At 28.5% G+C, this 20,513-nt stretch overlaps 2 protein-coding genes across 2 annotated transcripts; one reads left to right on the top strand and one right to left on the bottom strand.

Annotated features, from left to right (window-relative positions):
* Window positions 1-646: 646 nt before the first annotated feature.
* LOC113386674 (exosome complex component MTR3-like) lies at window positions 647-6,321 on the top strand. The gene is made up of 5 exons (XM_026624442.1): window positions 647-837; window positions 3,273-3,390; window positions 3,567-3,723; window positions 4,545-4,707; window positions 6,056-6,321. Exons 1-5 carry the CDS (start codon window positions 675-677, stop codon window positions 6,319-6,321), a joined length of 867 nt encoding a protein of 288 aa, XP_026480227.1. The 5' UTR covers window positions 647-674.
* Window positions 6,322-8,174: 1,853 nt separating this feature from the next.
* LOC113363428 (splicing factor 3B subunit 5) lies at window positions 8,175-8,587 on the bottom strand. The gene has a single exon (XM_026605933.1). It carries the CDS (start codon window positions 8,507-8,509, stop codon window positions 8,252-8,254), a length of 258 nt encoding a protein of 85 aa, XP_026461718.1. The 5' UTR covers window positions 8,510-8,587; the 3' UTR covers window positions 8,175-8,251.
* Window positions 8,588-20,513: the final 11,926 nt, after the last annotated feature.

Below are 20,513 nucleotides of genomic sequence, written 5' to 3'. Positions count from 1 at the left end.
ACTTACATTAGTTAAAAGTATTCGTTCCATATTAAAATGAGACAAAAAGGCTAGAACATAAAGTACTTAATATGATAACTGACCTCCATAAAATATATAAATGAAAAGTGTATGAAAATGGTACCTTGTGCTGTACTAATATTTCTATAGATCACAAGTACTAAAAAATACTATGTTTTTAGTCTAAGATCTATATATGCTCAAATAAAGAGATGAAAAAGGTTAGTATTTTATAAAGTACTAATAACTGACCTTTGTAAAATATTGAAGGCCTATGAAAAGCCTCTTAAAATAGTGCTCTGTACTCATCAATCTAACTAGCTCTACTTCTAAGTATAAAGCACTATTTTTATAATTGTCTAATGATAGGTAAAAGAAGAGTATACGTATGTAATAAATCACGGGGGTCACTTTGGACACCCAATCTATCATTATGCCAAATTTCATCAAAATCCCAGGCAAGCAATGTAAAGGTTTTCCTGTAAGAAATTTCAGTATTTGTTTAATAATTACATTTTTAAATCTGGCGGCAATTTCTTGTAGTCTAGGTTATCAATACTAGATGGCTCTCGCATGTTGTCAAAAAGAAGCATGTCAAAATAAAGTTGTTTGAGTTGTTCAAAAATAAATTAAAATAATTATTTTATAAATATTAATTAATATAGTTATTAGCGATGCCTGTTGATCACAAAAGAATTAATGGCCCCGAAGTTTCTACACCTTATATAATATATTCAAAGTCCAATATTAAATCAAATCATGAAAACCTTTATGATATACTTAACCTACAAAAATTGAGGAAAGACGGAAGAACGCCTGATAAACACAGGAAAGTTTGTGAGTATATTATTATAACATGTATTAGTTCATTAAACCTATAGCTAATTACTATTTTGAATATTGCAATAAAATTTGACATAAGCTTTTGCTTAATTTTACTAGTTAACTTATTATAACTCTAGATAACCTGAATTTTTTAATAGTTAGACAATGTCTTGATTAAATTTATATTATCTAAAAGAAAACTGTGTGTAGGGCACTCTGTAAATAACAATTGTGAAATGCCAGTATAGGCTGATCAAAAAATGTTTGAGAACAAATTCAACTAAATCGAATAGGTTTTGGCAAATTATTTGTTTGTATTAAAACAAGAACAAACTAGTTGGTTTGGTATTTAGCCTTGAGGCAAGTTACATGAACTTCCCGATATGTGCAAATAATCGACTTAATCAATAAAAAATAAATTAATTTATGAGTGATTATAAGTATATCGAGTGGATTTATTACACATCATTGCAAACGAACGAACGAATATGTTAACTCGGAGTATTTTCTAAAAGCAAATTTTCAAAAATCAATAATTTTAATTAATTAATAATTATAATTGAACCAGTTTCCGTAGGACTTTAATAGTTTACTATGTTCAAGACCAAGTACACTATCGTTATACCAACTAAATCATCTAATTTTATTTTTAACAAACCTCAAAAAAACTACTCATTTTCTCAAACTTCGATGAATTTTTTAAATTAAACTACTTGTCGTAAGGCCGTAATAATTCAGTTCAGTTCTATAAGACCATGATATATATCGCCAAAAAAAGTTCCATAAAAATCGGCCTAAATTTTTTTTTAACAGTTAGTTAAAAATAAAAATCTGTTCACATACACACACACACATACATACTTTTTCCAAATTTGATCTCATTCGATTCAGAATGGCTTGAAACGTCGAGAAAACATAAAATTAGCCAATCGGATTTTTTGATGAAAACATAAACTTCTTCATCGGGAAGATAATAAAACAAAATATGTATGATCAATATTATTTTTATAATATAGCAAAATAGACATATTTGTACATGCACTCAGAATGCTTGAGGCACAAACCTGTACGTATTAGATCGTCCAATGGAGGCTTAAGGGCCAACATCAACATCATTGTTGTCATCATATTTTTTGGTAAATTTTCTTTAGTAGAAGGAAAGGCAATAAAATTATAATGTTAGAGGAAGTTATTTAGCTTAATAAGTAACAAAATATAAATTTATTCAAAAATGAAGGCACAAAAGTCACATAGAATGCATTGTAGCTGTTGTAAAATTGGATCTTGAAATCAACGCTTCTTGTATATTCTAAAAATTGAATGATAAAAGTTAAAAAGCTAGAGAAATAAATAGGCTATTTTAAAAATATTGATTTTTCTGTGATTTTTAAAGTATTTAAATTAAATCAAAATTAAAGGTAGTGTTACCTATTTAGCTTAAAAATTTAAAAGTTTTACAATAAAATATACAAGCTATAAAAAAATGTGTACAATAAAACATTACTTAGTAAAACTTATTATATTTTGCGTTTAACACATTCGAGTTTTAATAGTTTATAGTATATGGAAAAGATGTTCATAAAAATACTTTTTTTTATTAAGAAATTATCAAGGATTTTACCATTTAGCAATCCTGAGTAAATATGATTAAATTTTCATTGAACTTCCAATCAAACACACTTTAGTACATCTTTTTAAAACTCGAATTATTTTGAAAATTTTATATTCATAGTTTAACACAAAGTCTTAATTCTTGTAAATATGGTGTAATTGTGTCATTATTTTTGACTGGTTCTAGAAATTTTATTTATGGTTACGGAAAAATAATAGAAATTAACCACAATAACCAAAAAATTGCCACAGTTTTACCATTGCACTTAAAAGCTCATATTTTCAAACTACTACGAAATAATTTTCAATTGAAAATAGGCCACTAATCACACTATTTTTTCCTGTATTGAGTTGGAGTTATACTCAGCTCATGCACCTGGCCTAGAGCCACCCATTATTTATTTATATATGTAAATTTGGTATTGAAAAATTTTGTTATCAACCAAAACAAATCCAAAAAAAAATCAAAACAAAACAAAACAAAATATAGTCTTAAATGTTCTAATTACTGATAGCATGGATTTACAACTATGTAATAATGTAGTGTATTTATGTCTTAATAATTGTTTGTAAGTATTTATATCTATATTTATATTTACATTCACCGATTCTTATACAATTCCATTTTTAAATATTGCCATAATCACATACTAAATTAGAATTTCTTATGACCTAATATATATTTATCTTCTTGCACAAATTACATTGAATATGTTATGTGTATGTTAATACTTTGAGTGTTAATTTTTAGCAGCTCTATGTACATAAAATACATATAATACTTTGCATAACATGTATATTTAATATGATTATAAATTATATTTGAATTATTACAGACCTTAGAGCTGGAATAGTGAATAAAGCTAAAGGTTCAGGATATATCGAGGTCGGCGATACTAAAGTTATAGCATCAGTATTTGATCCAAGAGAAATACCACGAAAGAATGAATTTAGGTAAATGTAAAGATATTGATAATACATAATAATAGTTTTACAATAGTTGTGAAGTTATATTGATTTATAATAATTCTCAACTATTGCATTAAAATTGTTCAAAAAATATTTTATTAACAGGAATATTTTATTATTATGAATTAATAAGAATGATCTAATTCTACCTTTTTGTATAGTGTACGAGGGCAGTTATATTGTGAGTTCAAATATGGATCATTCTCTTGTATTCGAAGAAGACAACTTATGCCGGATGCAGAAGAGAAAGCGTTATCTTCTGCTCTTTGCAGAGCTCTTCAACCTGCAGTTTGCTTGCATGAATTCCCCAATTTTCAGGTAATTATAATATTACCTATAGTTAATTATATAATAATAATATTACCTATAATTAATTTAACTACTCTCATAGAACTATTTGTACAGTTTTGTATCAGAATCAAAATGTAATGTTGTTTTTGAGGTAAAATGTAAATCTTAACTATTTATTATATACAGGCATTGCATTTATTATGTACAGGCAAATATTCTAAATATCATGAAATTTGAGAATTTTATTGTTCTTCTTTTTATTTTTAAAAGTTGCAATTTAAATAATAGCCAATGGTCAATGATTTATACTTACTCTTGTTCATGACAAATATATTTGCCAATCACAGTTAACTTGTTAATAATTATTATTTATTTTGTGTTCTATTAAATATATCAATATAAAAATAATATCTCATATAAAATGAGTAAGATATAACTAAGAGCTAATAAATGATTGAGCAATATATGAAATGATTAAGCATTGAATGTTTTTAAACAAATTAAGAGCACTGTTTGTTTCATTTATTTGTTGCTCTCAATGTGAGTCTACTTTTATTTCTTGCTGTATTATTCGATTTTAAGAAATTGATATATTTTTATTTTTAAATGTCTATTTTTAGTCTCACTCAACATCTGAAACTGTAAAATTTGTAGACCATTTGCTACAATTATTCTAAAGACTTATATTTTTCAAAAATACTGGTCATACTTTATATATCATCTAAATTTGAGAGAAAAGTAAATAACTCGTAGCCATCAATGCTTTATTATTTCAATAAAATCAATTATTTGTCAAAATGTATATTTTTCTTGTCTTATTATAACTACAATTTATTTATTATTTCTAGGTTGATGTTTTTGTATTAGTATTAGAAAATGCAGGATCATGTCTTTCAGCAGCAATAACTTGTGCGGGCTTGGCCTTAGCCGATGCAGGTGTTCCTATGTATGATTTAGTTACTGCAGCAACTGTCGGGGTATCTGGGAATACAATAGTTGTTGATCCAACAGGTAAACTTAGAAAATATTTTGTACAAAGTTGTACAATTTATTATTATATTTATTCATTTCAGCCTAATGGCCTAGAAATACATCATTATCTTAAGTCACAATAATACCTTAAACCTAATTTATATACAAAAAATAAATTGAAAAGTCTAACAAAGTTGTACAATACTTATAATTACCAAATAGCTTCAAAATTTTTCTAAGCCATTAGTTTGAAAATGATGAAGTTAAATGCTATACATTATAGACCCTTCAATTAAATTAATTGTAAAAAAAAAATTGTATTTAATAATTAATACAATTTATATATTTTTTTATCTAATAGGTAATCTTGAAAAGTTTTTATGTAATAATTGCAATATTTTCAAACTAAATTTCTAATTTTATAATTAATTTCATTGAAAAATAAATTGCATAATATTAATAATTGGAAAAATATTGTGCTTATAGTCTTATAAAAATAAGTTCTTAAATTAAATTGAATTTGTATTTAATAAATTATTTATTTATTCGCTCATATGCAAGTCATAAACAATAATAATAAATATTATTTTAGCCTATTGTTAGTTGCATATTTTAATAAATATCCTTTATAATGTAAAATGTAATTCACAATAGATTACTAATCGATTATTACTACTACTATTATTACTTAATTCATTTGTGCAATTTTAAAGAGAGTAATGTTAACTTTTTTTTGGAAGATTTTATAACATTTAAATATAATGTTTGTAATCTTTGATATGAGAAATTCTGAGAAATTGTACTAATTCTTTAATAATAGCTTCTATTTTGTTTAAAAACATTCAATGTTTAATCATTTCATATATTGCTCAATCAGTTATTAGCTTTTAAATGAAATAATATTGATATTTTGATATAATATGTTATTAATGATTTAAACATTAAATAATGAGATATTTACTACTATCATAGTCCCTACTTTTGTTAATGCAATGAAATAATTAAACTCTTATTTATTATCATTATTATTATTAATACAGCTCATTTAAAGAGAAGTTTTACCAGAGAAGATCACTGAAAAATGTCATAAATTTTTTTTAAAAAATTAAAAAAATGTTGCAATTTTACCTCTGCATGTTTTGTACAAACCATGTAGACAGTTTATTATTTTAAATAATATTTATCAGATAATAATGATAGTTTTTTGACAATAATACGAATTTTTCAATATAATTACTACTCATGGTATATATTTCACAATCAGTGAAACCATACACTAATAGGCTGAAAAGTGTATGAAATATTTATTCAATATCCTTAAATATATTTTATGTTGAAACGCTATTACTTATTAAAAAAGTTACAAATATATGTGTCTATATTTCAGATTGGGAAGAAAACATATGCAGCGCAACAATAAAAGAAAAATCCGAAGAAAATACAGAGCACGGTGTAATAGTTCTGGCTATGCTTCCAGCAATGCAGCAAGTATCAGAATTGTATCATAACGGTTGTCTAGAATTTGAAACATTAGGAAAAGCCACAGATACTCTGGTTGAAGTAAACAAGACGATAGTGCCAATAGTTCAGCAAAGTTTAGTTAAAGAAGTGACAAAATTATTAGAAGATAAAGCTAAACTGGAAGTGAAGTAGTAATTGTAATTTATATTAAATTAATATTTTTCACGAATATATATTTTTGAAAGTACAAATTAAACTATTACTTATCGGTTTTCTCATATGCATTTTATTGAGTAATTGTCAAAAAAAATCTTTATCAAATTTTGATACTACATATTAATTATCTATGGAATTTATTGGTTTGCTCAATAGTTGAATACATTGAGTATATTTTAAAGAGTATACTTCATTTTGTATATGAAGGGAACACTAGTAAAGTGAAGCATATTAACCTTATTAAGTAAAGATTGCACACAAAAATTTAGCTTAATATTAGTGTTTTAATGCAATATAACATACTTGTAAATTTAATCTCAATTTATGATTGAGTTATAATATCTGAATAACTATATTTATGAGGCTGTGCAGAAAGTAATGCTATTTTTCTTACAGCATAGAATTCATTTGTATTTTTATAGGATTTAATCCTATAATTATTACATGATTTGAAAGCTTACATGTTAAGATTTGTGTGTGATTATAATCAATTATTTACAGTAGTTTTTAGATGGTGTTGCTTTAAATATGGAAATACTGAGCAGCATTTTTTGATATATTTTATTGTTTTACCACAGAAAAGGTAAAAATGATGTTGAAGTTAGACAGTGTAAGAACTAGTTTATTAAATTTTGATCCAGAAATGTTGATATCAAAGATATACCATGTTCAGGAAGATTATAAAGTTCTGAGCAAGGTATTAGTTTATGCAGACCAGCAAAAAACATGAGATCATATTGAGTTTAAATTTATTAAATTCATCAGTTCATGACAACTTGAAAGATATGGAATTTTTCTCTAAACACAATGCAGAAGTTTTCCAGTTTTTCATAGAGAGACCCCTGTGTCCTTGTATTGAAGTCTGCAATTTGCTTGTGAAACATCATAAAAATGAAATTTTGAAGCAAATTATCATTAGGAACGATAAATAGTTTGTTTATAACACATCATAGGCAACTGCTTATGAAATAAGGTTAATAGAAGAACCTTATGAAAACAGTTTCAAAGCCGATATTCTATTCAGAAAAAGGTGATGCTATATGTTTGGTGAGATTTTAAATAAATTGTTTGGTTTTCATCTTTTTTCAGATTTCATAATAATTAATTCGGATGCCTATTGTCATCTGCTGCATAAACTAAATAATGCATTTCAACAAAAAAGGCCAGAAGTAATAAATAGGCAAGGTGTATTGCATCAAGATAAAGCATGAGCTCACATAAGTTTGATGAATTACGAAAAGGTTTTTCAACTTGAACCCCGGACACAATGCTGCAACCACCATGTTCTACAGAATTGGCATCATTGAATTATTATTACCTGTTCTGCAAAATCTACACTTTAAATAATAAGGTAAAAAGCAACATGATCAGTTTTATGCAAATAATGATTAAACCACAGAATTGTATTACTACCAGGAATATGACAAAAGATGCTTGACCAAAATGGGAAATATATAATTTAATCAAGTATTTGTTTATTTTAAGAAAAGACTATAAGAAACTAAATTACTTTCTGGACAACCCAATAGATACATGTAAATCCTTGGAATTCACATATGCGTATTATGGTACATAAAAACCTAGGTGTTGCTTTTACACATGTTTCAAATGTAAAAGAATACCCTAAAAATTTTGCAAACCCTATGTAAATTTTTCTTTATACTTTCAATTTGTTCTCTGAATCTTGTTAATAGACCAATCTACTAATCAAATCCAATGAGTTAAATGCTGCATTTATCTAAATAAACTAATGTTACACGACAAGCTTAAATATAATTTTTGTATATAATTCCTAAGTTTTTTTTTTTTCATCTGAATGAATGAAAGACTTATATTTCCTTATTACCTATATATTTGTTTGATATAAAATAGTTTTACAAAGTAGATCCATGAACCAAATTTATGTCTATTCATCTGGTTTTTCAGGTGGAGGTCCACAAGGCTGTAGCATCTTTTCCATCAAGTTGAACTTTATTCTAGCCTTAGATTCATTTTCGGCAATAGCAAAATAATTAAGCAAGTCTTGATGTCCTAAATAACTGGCGCAGGAGTCTCTGTGTTGATTTGTTAACCATTCATATTTGCTAGTGTCCGCATGGCCTGTTCCTATGTATTTACTCTGCAAATGTTCCAGCTGACTGTGGATATTGTATCGGTCGCCCATTATAAAGAATTTTGTAAATAAAAAGTATACTTCAGTTTTGGCTATGAGAATGAATTGGTTAAAGTTTGTTTGCGAATGCTTTGCAACGCGAAGATAGACACAAAGAGAAATGTCAAATAAACAGTGACACCAACTCTAGAATCATAATGATGCGAAATAGAAAAACAGCTGATGATCACTTCTGAAATACTGGAAATGTATTTTTGTATTTTATTATGTTTTAGTAAGGATTTTAAAAAAATATTTTTTTGGTAAGTATTTGACTAGGTGTAGGTATCATTTTGCTTTAAAGGCAAGTTGCATTTACTTTTTCGTGATACATGTAAATAGTCGACTTAATCAAGAATTATCGAGATTTATCTATTTATATAAAATTTATTGTTTATTTAGAAATAGAGTTTTCGTTTTTATTAAATATTAATAAATGCAGGTTCCAATTAATATCTTTCAGATAAAATCATAATATCTGTAATTCTTGTAATTATAGTGCAAAAAACACGTGCTTGTATATGTCTTAAAGGCGCAACCATTTCTCCTAACTTTAATAAATATTTATAATTAATCCACACTTTTTTCGACCATTATATTTCAGATATTCCTTCAGACTATAAACTTTATGGTCAAGTTAAGTTTTGTTAACTTTCCGTCGGGTAAGTTATTGTAATCGTCCAAAAATCGAAATTGAATGTTTTACATTTCTTCACGTTTTGAAGGTTTCTGAACATTTTGGCATACCTCAAAAAAAATGGATGTGTGTGTATGTATGTATGTATGAATATATTTTTTCGTCCACGTTTTCAGGCACACGGATCAACCGATTTGAATAGTTCAAAAAACATTCGATTCCTATTGATAGGGAAATGTGCTGAAGAGTTTTTGGCAAAGGCAGGTTCAGCCGTTACAAAGATACAAAGCAAAAAGTTCAGAAAATGCAAATCAAGTTTATGAGAGTACGGAGTATACGATTTGAATGATCTAAAAAACATTCAATTTGTAATGATTGGAAGAAGACATGATTAGTTTTTGACAAAGGCAGGTCTAGCCATTTCAAAGATACAGAGCAAAATGTTAAAAAAATGGCAATTTTTCGGAGAACTAAACGTTTGACTTGAATGATTCAAAAAACTTTCTGCTTGTTTTAACAAAGTAATTGCTTTTGGAAAAAAAATTGAATTAAAAATTTTTTTTTTGTATATCGAAAATATTTAAGATTTTAATTTTAAATATGACTAAAGTTGTAATATTCTTTAAACAAATAATTTCAACTTTGCTATTCAGTTTATATAACTCTTATAAATATCAGGCAATGTTAGAGTATTTATAATAATCTATATGAAAACATTTAATATTCCTCGAACATTTCGTTACGGTACGGGAAGTTCCAGCAATTTGCCCTAAGGCACGATGCCATACACAACTAGTTTTATTTCATTTTATTGCGAAGAAACAGGCTGGCGTGTCTTCGCCGAAACTATTATAACTATAGCTCGATTTACAACTGTTGGCATATCTTAAAAAAAATTGATGTATGTGTTGGTATAAGTTGGTAAAAATTTTAGTTGGTATTATATTTTTATGCAGGCGGTACTGAGTTCGACTTACCCAGAAAAAAGACCCAGTCTGAAACAAAACAAAAATCAACGCACAACTTTATACATATACTTTTTAACTTCCCGTAGGGCAAAAAAAATCGAAAATGAAAATTTTTATATATCTTTACGTTTCAAAGGTTTTTGAACAATTTGGCATACCTTAGAAAAAATTGATGTGTGTGTGTTCCGATACAAATTTTCGTCAACGATTTCGGGAACACCGATCTACCGATTTGAATAATTCAAATTGGTTTCGTATTAATAAGAAGACGTGCTGAATAGTTTTTTGCAAAGGCAGGCCTAGCCGTTCCGTAGATACGAGACAAAAAGTGCCAAAAACGGTAACTCAGTTTTTAAGAGAACAGAGCGTCCGATATCAATAAATGGAAAAACATTTTACTTGTATTGACTGGATGAATAAATTTTTGAACTAGATAAAAGCAGGTCCAGCGGTATGAATTCGCAAAAATAAGTTAAAAAAATGTCATTTGGCGGTCAAAAATGTTTATTGGACATATGTAATAACGCAAATCAAATTATCAGTTATTTTATAGAGATTTTAATAATCTGTACTCATTTTGTGTAAGTTTTTTTAGGTTACGTACCAAGATTTTTATTACGGTACGGGAAGTTCCAGAAATTTGCCTTAGGGCACGATGCCATGCACCCCACTAGTTTTTATGTAATCCAGAATAATTTAAAATGACAAAAAACAAAACATGAAAAAGTCGAATATCTTAAAGAAAACAAACTACTAAAAGATAAATAATGGTTAAATATTATATTCTGAAGCATGTACTAAAATTTCGACTAGCTCTCCACTTAGTGAAATATGAATTATTGAAACGTATTTCTTGTCATTCTGGACTTTATGTCCATATGTAGATATGACAATAAACTTACTTATAAGGTAATATTCATTATTGAATAAATAAAATCATTCATCGAATAAATTTAATTAATCATTTCGAAACAAAAAATGATTTCTCGGTCTCGGCCATAAGTGGTGCCAACCTGACGGTCCTCCTCTCCGTTTCGGCAGCTGTCAAGTTCGCCTAGTCGCTGTTTAGCTATCACCCATATAAACTAAAATCTGCCAAGTGCGTGTCTTGTGTATTTTTATCATGAAATGTGATTAAGAAAGTTACACATCTGTGTCTGTACGATGTTATTCAAATTAATTAACGGTAAGTCGACATTATTTCATTTTTTACTCGCAGATCGTCGTGTCATTTGTCATTTTAAATATGTTTTATCGATTTCCATCGGGATATATGTTTTATTGTACCACAAGATATTTCACACCCATTTCTTTGGAGGATGGAGCATAATTTAATTTAGTGTTGTTAATTGGTTTAATTTAAGTTAATTAGCTTATAAGTAATATTAGCTTATTTTGATGAGCGTATGAAAATTCGAAGCGTATGAGATCATTAGAAAGTTTATGTCCGCCTATGCAGATTTATTTTATAAATAAACAAACTGTCACGGATTTAATCTAATTTAATTAACCATAAATATAAACATATATAAAAGTTTAAATCTTTTCGTGAACAAAAATCTTGAAAATTATAATTGCATAATTTATAATGTATGCGATTTCTTTTACCCAAATAAAGATCATAGAAGTAGGGTACCGCGTGGGTTTGCACTTTTTATATAAAATTACATCTGCGTTATTACACAATTTTGATTTTTTAATATAATATGTAACTCTTTAGTGAAATTATGAAACAATGCCAAATTATTCATTTTGTTTATGAAGATACTCTCTAAAATTGATATAATATGAGTGTACATAATTTAAAATACTTGATATACATTATTACCCTATTTAACGCGGGGGTTACGTTCTATCAGAGTAGGGCGTAAAGTGAAACAGCGCTAAACGGGGCAGTCTAAGCATTTAAATAATAAAGGAAGATGCATAGAAAAATAGTCGTGTACTAATTCTGAAAACTGTGTTTATTTTCATTAAAACATTAATAACCTAGTTGAAAGTGGCATTTAGCCTTAAGGCAAGTTGCATGAACTTGTAAACTCTTGAAATGTGTATTGACTTAATCAATCGAAAATGAAATTTAGATATTTAGATAAAATTTTTAACTGTTTATTTCAAAAATAAAGTTTAAATTTAACTTTAAATTAAATCTAAATATAGCGATTTCAAATAGAATTTTCTCGAACACATTCAAATTAACTGTAATTATATTAATTATATTGTACCGACACGTGCTTGTATGCCATAAAATTGTAGTTTATTATTTTAAATTTAAACGAATTGAAATGTTTGACTCATCACACCACAAAAGCAACTTTTGACACAAATTTTGACTATAGTATTTTCTCAAACTTTGATGAATTTTTAACATTAAACTATTTTTTGTACGGCCGTAATATTTAAGTTTTATAAGACCATCTATGGCAAAAAAAAAACGTTCATAAAAATCAAAATTTTTTTTCAACAGTTGACTTCAAGAAAACGACTCGGTAGATTTTTACCTAAAACTAATCAGTATTATTCCCAACCAATATCTTTTGAACAGTTTTTTTTTAAAACGATTCAGAATTGAGAGCTAAAACGTGGACGATTTTCTTTCACTCTTCTGCTTTTTATAAAGAAACGGCTCAGCCGATCGTCGCACGAAACTGAGAAAAGACTAGCTGTAAGTGGAATTCTGTCTTAAGGCAATTAAGGCATCGTGCCTTAAGGCAAATTGCTGGAACTTCCCGTGCCAAAAATTATTATTTTTTTAAAAACGATTAACATTTTTGAAAAAATTTCACTTCAAAAAAATAAGATTTTTTAGAAATTTTAAATCGGACAAAAAATTACTTTTTTTTGAAAAAAAAACATTTTTTTTAAAAAAATTTTAAATAATTTTTTTTATAAAAATTTTTTTTTGGAAAAAATGTTATCTTCATTTTGATATATTTTGGAAGATCTGAACTTTTTTTCAAAGCAATCGTACTGCTTTAACTGCATAGATACGAAATATAGAAGCGCGTAAGCGCCGCGTCGCTGTCTAACGGAAAAACAATAGTACGGAACCCATAGGAATGTAAACAAAACTTATACTTATTGTTAAAATATCTGATAATTTGATATGCATATGTCTAATGTCTAATGATTATTGTTGACCGCCAAATGTTATTTTTTTTAGTTTTTTTTACTAGATCTCCGAAACCGCTAGTCCTATCTTCATGAAAATTTGATCAAATCTTCATCTTGTTAACAGAAGTAAAATGTTTTTTGAACTATACAAATCGGACGCTCCGTTCTCTTAAAAACTGAGTTACCGTTTTTAGCCCTTTTTGCCCCATATCTTCGGAACGGCTAGAATGTTTTTTGAATTATTCAAATTGCTTCATCCGTGTTCCCGAAATCGTCGACGAAAATTTGTATCCGAACACACACACATGCACGCACACACACACACATACATCAATTTTCTCCAAGGTATGCCAACATATTCAGAAACCTCTGAAACGTGAAGATATATAAAAATTTTCATTTTCGATTTTTTTGCGATTACTTACCCTATGGAAAGTTAATTATAAATAAATCAATTTATCATCTCCAGAACATTAACAATCGTCATTTCATTTCGAATCAAATTCCAAAAAAAAAATAGTTGCCAAATTTACACAAAATTGAAAAAGTGCTCCCGCATAGTCACAGTCTAAACGCATTTGCAAATAATTCTGTGCGACATTTTCACTTATACTGTGCTCAGCTTGGCGGCATTTTCACATTTTTCAATAATTTTCACAAAATTGGAAAAGTGCTCCAGTACACAAACAGTCTAAACGCACTTGGGTAAACATTTGTACCAGAGTGGCGCTTAGACTGTTCTTAGCTTGGGTGATTTTTTGAATTTTTAATCGAAAATTACAAAAAAATTTTTTTGAAAAAAAAATTAGAAATAAATTTTTTTTTTCCAAAATCAATTATTTTGTTGAAAAAAGCAGAAAGTTCTTTGAATCATTTAAATCGGACGCTTAGTTCTCTCAAAAACAGCAATTTTTTTTAAATTTAGCTCTGTATCTCCGAAACCTCTGGGCTTACCTTTGCCAAAAACTAATCAGCACATCTCCCTATCAATAGGAATCGAATGTTTTTTAAACCATTCAAATCGGTTGATCCGTTCTCTTAAAAACTCGCTTTCTATTTTTTGCACTCTTTGCTCCATATCTCCGTAACGGCTAGACCTGCCTTTGCCAAAAACTAATCAGCACATCTCCCTATCAATAGGAATCGAATGTTTTTTAATCCATTCAAATCGGTTGATCCGTGCGCCCGAAAACGTGGACGAAAAAACGCGGACATACAAAACACACACACACACACACACACACACACACACATCCATTTTTTCTGAAGTATGCCAAAATGTTCAGAAACTTTCAAAACGTCGAGAAATGTAAAAATTTTCAATTCCGATTTTTGGACGATTACTATAACTTACCCTACGGGAAGTTAATAATCCACATCGAAATACATCGATTGACATGGAAACTTTGAATAATTTTCAAAATTAAACGACTTGTCGTAGGGCCGTAATATTTTAGTATCATCAATAAGACTATGTTATCTACCTTAAAAAAAATAAAAAAATCGTCTAAAAATTTTTTTTTACACTTTATTACAAACGGCCCGGCCGATCTTTACCAAAAACTAATCAGGTCGATTACCAACCAATATCTTTCGAACTGTTTTTGAATTTTCAAAATCGATTCAGAATTGCGGGCTAAAACGTGGATGAATTTTTTTTCACTTTTCTGCTATATTAACAAAGAAACAACTTGTCTGATCGTTGCGTAAATTTGATAAACGCTAGTCCTCTTCGAGATATGTCGAATGACTTTTAAATTTTTAAAATCAGTCCAGCCGTTTTCGAGAAAACGTCGATTTGCCGCAAAAAATCTGTTCACACACACACATACTTTTTCTAAATTTGGTCTCATTCGATTCAGAATGGCTTGAATTGTTGAGAAAACATAAAATTAGCGAATCGAATTTTTTGATGAAAACATAAACTTCTCCTTTGGGATGTTAAATATATAATGTCTCTTGTAATACACGATTTTATCATAAAGCAACGAAATAAAATATATAGTGTCTCCTGTACCACATTTTACACGTGCCCACATCTTGCATACAAACTATATATTCCACCCAATTTGCTTTACTCAAATCTGTATTAAATTCTTCTATGTTACAACTATCCCAAAGGTTTTATTTCAACTAACCCCAGGTGTAATTTTTTTGCATTAATTATTATAGTTATTTATTAAATTTACCAATCACAAAAATTGTTACACATAAAGATTGATAAATTTGAAACCAAACTAGTTGTTTTTTATGTTTTGATTGATTGAATTTTGAAGGACCAATTTGTTGTAAACACTTTATCAATAATAATTTGTATTAGTAATTTTATGTATTTATTTTATATTAATTACAAATTATAATCGTATTTACAATAATTTCAATGTGTTTTTAATATTGTATTGATTGATTTTTTATATGATTTTGGATTGATTGCTTTTGTTTATATCAATATATCGACTACTTTGATTTGGCGCGAACACTAGTGGTGTATGGCATCGTGCCTTAAGGCAAATTGCTGGAACTTCCCGTACAGTAACGAAACGTTCGAGGTATATTAAATGTTTTCAAATAGATTATTATAAATAATGTAACATTGTATAATATTTATAAGAATTATATAAAGTGAATCACAAAGTCAAAAATATTTATTTAAAGTATATAAGTGAGCTTTAAAACTTTAGCCAGAATTAAAATTGAAATCTGAATTATTTTCGATATTCAAAAAAAAATGAAATGAAATTTTTTTCCCAAAGCAAATATTTTGTCAACACAAGCAGAAAGTTTTTTGAATCATTCAATTCGGATGCTTATTTCTCTCAAAAACTACCATTTTTTGCACATTTAGCTCCGTATCTTTGAAATGGCTGGGCCTGCGTTTGCCAAAAACTAATAAATACTTCTCCCAATCATTACAAATTGAATGTTTTTTAGATCATTCAAATCGGAAGCTCCGTTCTCTCAAAAACTCGATTTTTATTTTCTGCACTTTTTGCTCTTTATCTCCGTAACTGCTGGACCTGCCTTTGCCAAAAACTAATCAGCACATCTCCCTATCAATAGGAATCGAATGTTTTTTGAACCATTCAAATCGGTTGCGCCTGAAAACGTGACTGGAAATTTGTACCCATACATACATACACACACATCCATTTTTTCTGAGGTATGCAAAATGTTCAGAAACCTTCAAAATGTCGAGAAATGTAGAATTTTCGATTTTTGGCCTATTACAATAACTTACCCTACGGGAAGTTAACAAGTCCTTACTGAGTTACATTGAATGACTCTTGAATCTTTGAAATTGGTATAGCAGTTTTTGTCAAAATGCACATACCTTTTCCTATTTCGGGCAAACGATTAAGAATTTCTTGAAACGTCGAAAAAACACAAAAAGCAAAATTTTATCCTTATTAGGGAAATTAAAAAACAATGTATTAAAAAAGCACCTGAAGACTTTATTACACTTATGTGATAAAAATATCTATTACTAAATCGCAGCAAAATGAGATTATGAAATTCTTATAATTCGACGACCTTCAGTGTTTGAGTTGTTAACTATATGATTAATATGTATCAACGTATATTATTATTTATATTTATTAAAAATAAGCAATAAAATCATTGCACAACTGGGTGCTATCAATATCAATTTGCGTTAATTAGGAGCGAGGTTGTTTAGTTGTGTGTTACTGTTGAGTGTTATGGTTATGGAAGACATATGTGCTAGTCCGCAATAAAAATATGAATTCAAATATTAGCATGGAGAAAAAAATATTCTTACTTGATATAGCTCGATGATTAGGGGAGACTGGGTACGGTTGGGCCACTTTTTTGATCACCAATAATTTTGTTAACTTGCCAGTTCGCTGGAAGAAAATGAAATTGTAATTTGAACTTACGTGGAAATACTGAAATAATAGTCATAAAATCTAAAAAAGGCGAATGCTACAACCGCCCCTCGGGTAAATACAAAAATAGGTTATAAAACAATAGCTATAAACACCAAAATGGTTTATAATAAATTTTTATTGTCAGAAATATGTAACACAACACAACATAATCATTTAAACATATTTTTTTAAACAAAGTTAATAAGAAATTTATGTATTTTTTTTTGTGATGATCCTTTCTCTTTAGTATTTCGTCTTAGGTATGTTGAATTTTTCTTTATATGTTTAATCTTCACTCGAAAAGGACAAGAAATACATGTCACAACCGTACCCAACGCACACTTTTGAAGACCATGATGACTGAGCTAAATTATCTAAGCAAAAATTTGATTGCTCGTAATTAATTACTAGTGTTCAAGTTACAGCAAAATAAAAAAAACAAAGTGCTCATTTAAATCGGTTGTCTGAAAAACTCGTTTTCTATTTGCTGCACTCTTTGCTCCGTAACTTCAAAACGGCTGGACAGGCTTTTGCCAATAACTAATCAGCACATCTCACTATCAAAAGGAATCGAATGTTTGTTGAACCATTGAAATCGGTTGATCGGAGCGCCTGAAAACGTGGACAAAAAATTGTACCCATACATACATACACTTAGAGATGCGTAATTCACTCCGGAGCTATCACTCCAATACAACTCCTTCCTCGGAGTGAATTCGAGCGGAGTTGTGTCGGAGATTTTGTCATATCCGACTTTCCTAAACTGGTATTAAATCTGTTAACACGTGCTGACATTTTTTGGGAAGGAAGCGGTCGTTTTCTCGTCCCACTTTTTAGATAAACGAATTAAAATAATGCCATTGTTATTCCACAAAATACAAAAATATTACTTTAAAGATACAGGACAATGAATTTGTGTTCAAGTGTGAATAGCTCAAATTTATAATTTATTGAATAGTAAAGGATCATATTTCTAACTACGACAATCTTTGGCTTTGAATGACGGCAATCAGGAATATACATACCGAAAAATACACGAAACGAAATACATTTAATCTGGTTTTTCCATAGCATAAAATAACAATACTTTAGAGTGCAAAATTTATCAGTGATATCAATAGTATTTAAGCAGCAAAAAATATTTAGTATTGTATTATTACTGTTACACGATTATATAATTGTGTAAATATAATAATATGCTAGTCCAACTACCCGATATAATATTAATTCTCAAAATAGCAGAAGAAAAATTTAGAAAGCAGAAGAATTATTATTTGGTGAAAATATTTTTTAATAAATGTTTTGCTCTTACTACAAAGTTTAATACATTATTTTTATATAAAATTTATTAAAAATCAATTATTATCTCATCAAAAGAAAATATTTAAATTGAATTTGATTCTTAAGTTTTGCGTTTTTACTTTGGTCAACACTGCTAAAATTACGAGTCATTGAGTCGATCATCTGGTAGAACGAAAAATTTTACATTTATCGGTCATTTATTTGTGAATTTTTTAGAGAAATTGCTTTATTGATATTTATTCATGAATTTTCATTTCAAATAATTAATGGAATTTAAAATCCTTAGATACATAAACAACGCATTATAGAACACATTTATGTCGAGTATTTTGGTTTCAAAGTTGTTGGAGTCGTGGAGTTGTTAAGCGGATATATAACTCCTCCCTGAAGCGGAATCAAATCCGAGTCGATCCGGCTTCGGATATGATAAGCCCGTCTCTACTACACACATATAAACACATTCATTTTTTCTAATTAATGCCAAAATGTTCAGAAACTTTCGAAACGTGAAGATATGCAAAAAATATCAATTTCGATTTTTGGACTATTACAATAACTTACCCTACTGGAAGGTAATAAATTAAAAAAAGCTAAATCTCAATTATTATTGAGTCGATTTTTCCTTAAAGCTAAATACCACCTGAACCTCCTGAAATTGAACCTTACCATTAAAATTTAGAGTTTAGACTCTTTTTAGAACCTTATAAATATTGAACTTGAAAATTCAGTTCAGAAACTTATAAATATGAAATATCAAAAGTTTGATTTGGAATTTTACTTCAGTAACTTAAAAATATGAAATGTTATAATTTGTAGGTTACACAATAGTTTTCCTATTCTAGATTTTCATACATTTTTATACATTGAGGTTTTTGATGATATTACAGTGGAAACATATTTATGATCTATATTTTTAACAACGTGGATTAATAACCACTAGTCCTAGCTTCAATATCGATATCCACATTGACCAGCTTGATAGCAAACAGTAGTGATATCAAAATTTCATTTGACTGTAGATATTAAGTACGATTTCAATTGAGTATAGCCTTTTGGGGCATTTCTGCAATTTCTGCTTACTGTCTGAACTTTGAAATACCTATATCTAAAATATGATCTCAACAGAAAGGGAATGGATAACCATTGGTTTAAATTTAATATTGATTGCTGTTGAAATATAAAACTAGCGCACTCTGAAAAATCAGATTTTTGAAAAACTATAAATTTTTGACAAAAATTTACTTTTTTTTGAAAAAAAGACTTTTTGAAGAAAAGTGTATTTTGAAATATTTTGGAGATTCTGAACTTTTTTTCAGAGCAATCGTACTGCTTTAACTGCAGAGACGAAATATCGATGCGCGTAAGCGCCGCGCCGCCGTCTAACGGATAAGCATTGGTACGGAACCCATAGTATGTAAACAAAATTTATACTTATTGTTAAAATCTCTATAAAATATCTGATAATTTGATGTGCATATGTCTAATGATCAGTTTTGACCGCCAGATGGCATTTTTTTTTTTACTAGATCTCCGAAACCGATAGAACTGCCTTTATGAAAATTTGATCAGTTCTTCATCTTGTTAATACAAGTAAAATGTTATTTGAATTATTCAAATCGACGCTCCGTTCTTTTAAAAACTGAGCTACCTGTTTTTGGCACTTTTTGCCCCATATCTTCGGAACGACTAGACCTACCTTTGCCAAAAACTAATCAGCACGTCTCCTTATCAATACGAATCGAATGTTTTTTGAATTATTCAAATCGCTGTATTCGTGTTCCCGAAATCGTCGACGAAAATTTGTATCCGAACATACATACCACACGCACACACACACACACATACATCCATTTTTTCTAAGGTATGCCAAAATATTCAAAACCTCTGAAACGTTAAGATATATAAAAATTTTAATTTTCGATTTTTGTCGATTCTATAACTTACCCTACGGGGAAGTTAAAAAATATCTATATCACTATTGGAACATGCAAATGGCTTATCTTTTTAGGTTTCCAATTCTAAACCTAAACTAACATAGATAAGTCTAGGATGCACTGCGACTATTGATTTTATTTACAATTTGTATTGAGTTTCTGATCGTTTTTGTA

The sequence above is a fragment of the Ctenocephalides felis genome, unplaced genomic scaffold, assembly GCF_003426905.1.
Source record: "Ctenocephalides felis isolate EL2017-DRISC unplaced genomic scaffold, ASM342690v1 CF-g0.4_SCAFFOLD_00845, whole genome shotgun sequence".
NCBI lineage: Eukaryota > Metazoa > Arthropoda > Insecta > Siphonaptera > Pulicidae > Ctenocephalides > Ctenocephalides felis.
This window is presented reverse-complemented; position numbering and strand designations above follow the sequence as displayed.

Excerpts from the sequence above, each read along its gene's own strand:
- LOC113386674 (XM_026624442.1), top strand. The coding sequence starts at position 675 with ATGCCTGTTGATCACAAAAGAATTAATGGCCCCGAAGTTTCTACACCT. Across the intron at positions 3,391-3,566 it reads CCACGAAAGAATGAATTTAG|TGTACGAGGGCAGTTATATT; the intron begins GTAAATGTAAAG and ends CTTTTTGTATAG. Across the intron at positions 4,708-6,055 it reads AATAGTTGTTGATCCAACAG|ATTGGGAAGAAAACATATGC; the intron begins GTAAACTTAGAA and ends TCTATATTTCAG.
- LOC113363428 (XM_026605933.1), bottom strand. The coding sequence starts at position 8,509 with ATGGGCGACCGATACAATATCCACAGTCAGCTGGAACATTTGCAGAGT.